The sequence below is a fragment of the Tupaia chinensis genome, unplaced genomic scaffold (assembly GCF_000334495.1).
Source record: "Tupaia chinensis unplaced genomic scaffold, TupChi_1.0 Scaffold000047_1, whole genome shotgun sequence".
Lineage (NCBI taxonomy): Eukaryota > Metazoa > Chordata > Mammalia > Scandentia > Tupaiidae > Tupaia > Tupaia belangeri.
In genome coordinates this window covers 2598168-2601090 of record NW_006159505.1, presented here as the reverse complement: position 1 = coordinate 2601090, position 2923 = coordinate 2598168, and the positions used below count along the sequence as shown (strand labels likewise).

The window sequence follows — 2923 nt, the reverse complement described above, 5'->3', positions numbered from 1 at the left end:
GGAGGGCCGGGCTTCCCACTTCCTCGCTAACCTCGGCCATCTCAGGTGTTCCTGTGGAGCTTAACTTCTCTGCAGGCTCCTGCCGTCCAGCAGTCTTGGGGTTTAGACAGGGTAAAGGAAGAGTCCTGAACAGGCCACGTGGCCCTTCCCCTCCCAGCCCTGCCCTCTCCCTGCTCTCCCTGGTTTTCTGCTTGCATGGTCTGAGTGGTGCACCAGTGGTGAAGAGCAGGCGACATTGTTTCACGTGAGAAAAAAATGGATCTGGGAGAAGGAAGGAAGGGCTGGAGGGGTGGGGAGGAAGGAGAAAAGAGAAAAGGAGCAGAGGGGATGAGGGGCTGCCGGGGAGTGCCAGAGAGCTGCTGGGCAGAGCAGGGGAAGGGGACCGGGGGATGGCGTCTTGTGTAGTGTCATTGCCCTTTGCTGCCTCCTCGAGGGGCCTTCAGTAAAGATGCTGATTTGTTTGTTTGTTTATTGCCAGAGGGTACATGCATTCACCAGAGAGATACGGAGAGGGAGAGAACAATTCCTTCTCCATCCTGCTGGGGTTTGGGGCACGCATGCCCGTGCACACACACACCCAGTGTGCAGAGCCCATGTTTGGCCATGGGGATCTGGCTCCTTTAACCACCAGGCTACAGGGCTAGATCCCACTTTTTAAATTAATTAAATTATAGAGCATGTGCTCACCAGAGAGGGAGAGAAAGTGAGAAATCACTCCTCAGAGGAAAAGGCCACACCACAATCCTGTCTCCTCCATTCTCTAGAGATTTTGGACACGCACACACACATACTCCCAGCTGCCGGGTCCGGAATCGAACTATGCCGTTTGTCATGTGGGATCCAGCTGTCTTAACCTCTACACCACATGACTGGCCCAAATTTAATGTTTTTAGGAGAGAGGATCTCATTATTTTGAACTCATGATCCTCCTGCCTCAGCCTCATGCATAGCTGGGATTACCAGTGTGGCTCCGAGGCTTTTTTAGACTCAGAACCATGTTGAGATGCCTCCATAGAGGGCAGTCTCCAGGCAGCCTTCTGGGTAGCCAGAGGCTGAAGGGAATGATGGGCCGGAGAGTGCAGGGGTGGAATGCAGCACCAACAGTTGCTCAGGAGGCCAGCACAGGCTTCCAACCCTAGAATCTCCACGTGGCAGCCTCCTGGTGACCCGGCATCTCCTCCAGCTGCTGGTTTCTCATAGAACGAACCAACTTCAAAGGGCTCTTACCCTCGGGAACCAGCAGTTAGCGTAATGGCTATGTCGCTGGATTCCCACGTAGTTGACCACAGTTCGCGTCCTGGACCCGGTGGCTTAAAACTCATGCTGGGCGCGTGTGCGTACGTGCCCAAGATCCCGAGAGGAGAATGGAGGAGAAGGGATTGCGGTGTGACCATCCCCCCTGGGGGTGATTTCTCGCTTTCTGTCTCTATGTCTCTCTCTGTCTGTCTGGCGAGCGCAAGCGCCCTATAGCAAAAACCTCTCAAAAAAAAAAAAAAAGCTCTTACCCTCACTTCAGGGCCAGGAAGAGGTACCCCAGTCACCATGGATGCCCTAAGCTTAAAAGATACGCATTTGATGAGGGAGTGAAGAGAAGTGGGGCCCCGGGCTCTGCCCAGCTCCTTTCTGGTCAGGCCCTCCACACCCCAGCCCCAGGTAGACTGAAACTCCCACTGCCTTGCAGCCGTGCTCATCTCAGTTCACTTCTACCGCCGGAGTTTGTACACACGCGGCCTCCCAGGAGCGGCTTCCCTCTCTGCCCTTCGAGTTCCACCTCTTCTTAGCAGTGCCCCTGGAGTTCTCCCTCCACTGGGCTCCCACGGCCTGGAGCATCTGGCTCTCTCTGGCCCTGGTCTGGAGGGTGGCTGTGGGGCATCTCCTGCGTCCTCGGCTTTCAGGCACCGAGGCCACACGCCCTGCACCCCAGGTGACAGATGCTGTCTGTCCCAGGGCGGAGCCAGTGCTAGGCTGGGCAGGCTGCACTGAAGTGCTCCCCACCCGTTTGCTAAGTTCCCCCGACCTGGCCTTCGACCTCTGGTTCAGATGGGCCTCCTCAGAGAGGTCTTTCCTGATGCCTTGGCCTGAGTCGTGGCATCTTCTGGCACCACCTCCCCCACCATACCTCCCTGTGTCACGGCCTTGACATCACTGTCAGTGTCTGTCCTGCCAGCAGCTGGGAACCTGTCTGGGCAGGGCTTTAGTAAACTTTGCTAAATGGATGCGATCTCACCCCTCTTCCCGCCCCCAGGGCTCACACTCATCCCTCAAAACCCAGCTCAAATGCCCCTTCTCCTCCTGTGTTCTCTCACCCCCGCCACAGGTGTCTCCAAAGCATGGAGCACACCCCTCCGTTAGAGTACAGGCCACACTCTGTTTCTGTGAGCAGCTTCACGTGGCCTCCTCCACTCTCCATGGCTGACTGGACACTTTTCGAGGCTGGGGCCGGCCTGTCCGTCTCTATGCCCACAGGACCCGCTGCAGAGAAATTCCGTAACAGACGATTGGTACTGAGATTCCAGGGGCTGTGAGGGACCGTCCTCCATGCCTGGCTGAGCTGAACTCAAATTCGCTGCGCGGTTTGGGGCTGGTGGGGCTCCTGGTACCCTGGCCACATGACAGCAGGACAGCTGCCCAGGCCCCAGGTGTGCCATCCAGGGGACTCAGCGACCCTGCCTCTGCCACTTGGCCGTGAGTTTCCGCATGAACTCGTGGGGCCGCCGGCGGAACTTCTCTTGGGTGAAGTAGAAGAGGATGGGGTCCAGGACGCTGTTGGCACTGGCGAACGGCCGCGTGACTTTGTAGGCGGCTGCGAACGCCTCCTGTACGTGGCAGGGGACCCTCGGGGTGGAGCGCACCCCCAGGTAAGCTGTCTTGGTGATGTGGAAAGGCAGGAAGCTGATGGCAAAGACAGGCGCCACCACCACAG

At 57.5% G+C, this 2923-nt stretch overlaps 1 protein-coding gene and 1 long non-coding RNA gene across 2 annotated transcripts in view; one reads left to right on the top strand and one right to left on the bottom strand.

Annotated features, from left to right (window-relative positions):
- The window catches only part of LOC114008843 (uncharacterized), an 18167-nt gene that overhangs the window by 6578 nt on the left and 8666 nt on the right, over positions 1-2923 (top strand). The gene's annotated exons all lie outside the window — the stretch shown is intronic.
- The window catches only part of P2RY6 (pyrimidinergic receptor P2Y6), a 31588-nt gene continuing 30355 nt past the window's right edge, over positions 1691-2923 (bottom strand). Inside the window, exon 4 of the mRNA XM_006140964.3 lies at positions 1691-2876. Within this exon, the coding sequence (XP_006141026.1) occupies positions 2658-2876 (219 nt within the window). The 3' untranslated portion in view covers positions 1691-2657. The remainder of the gene's footprint in view (positions 2877-2923) is intronic.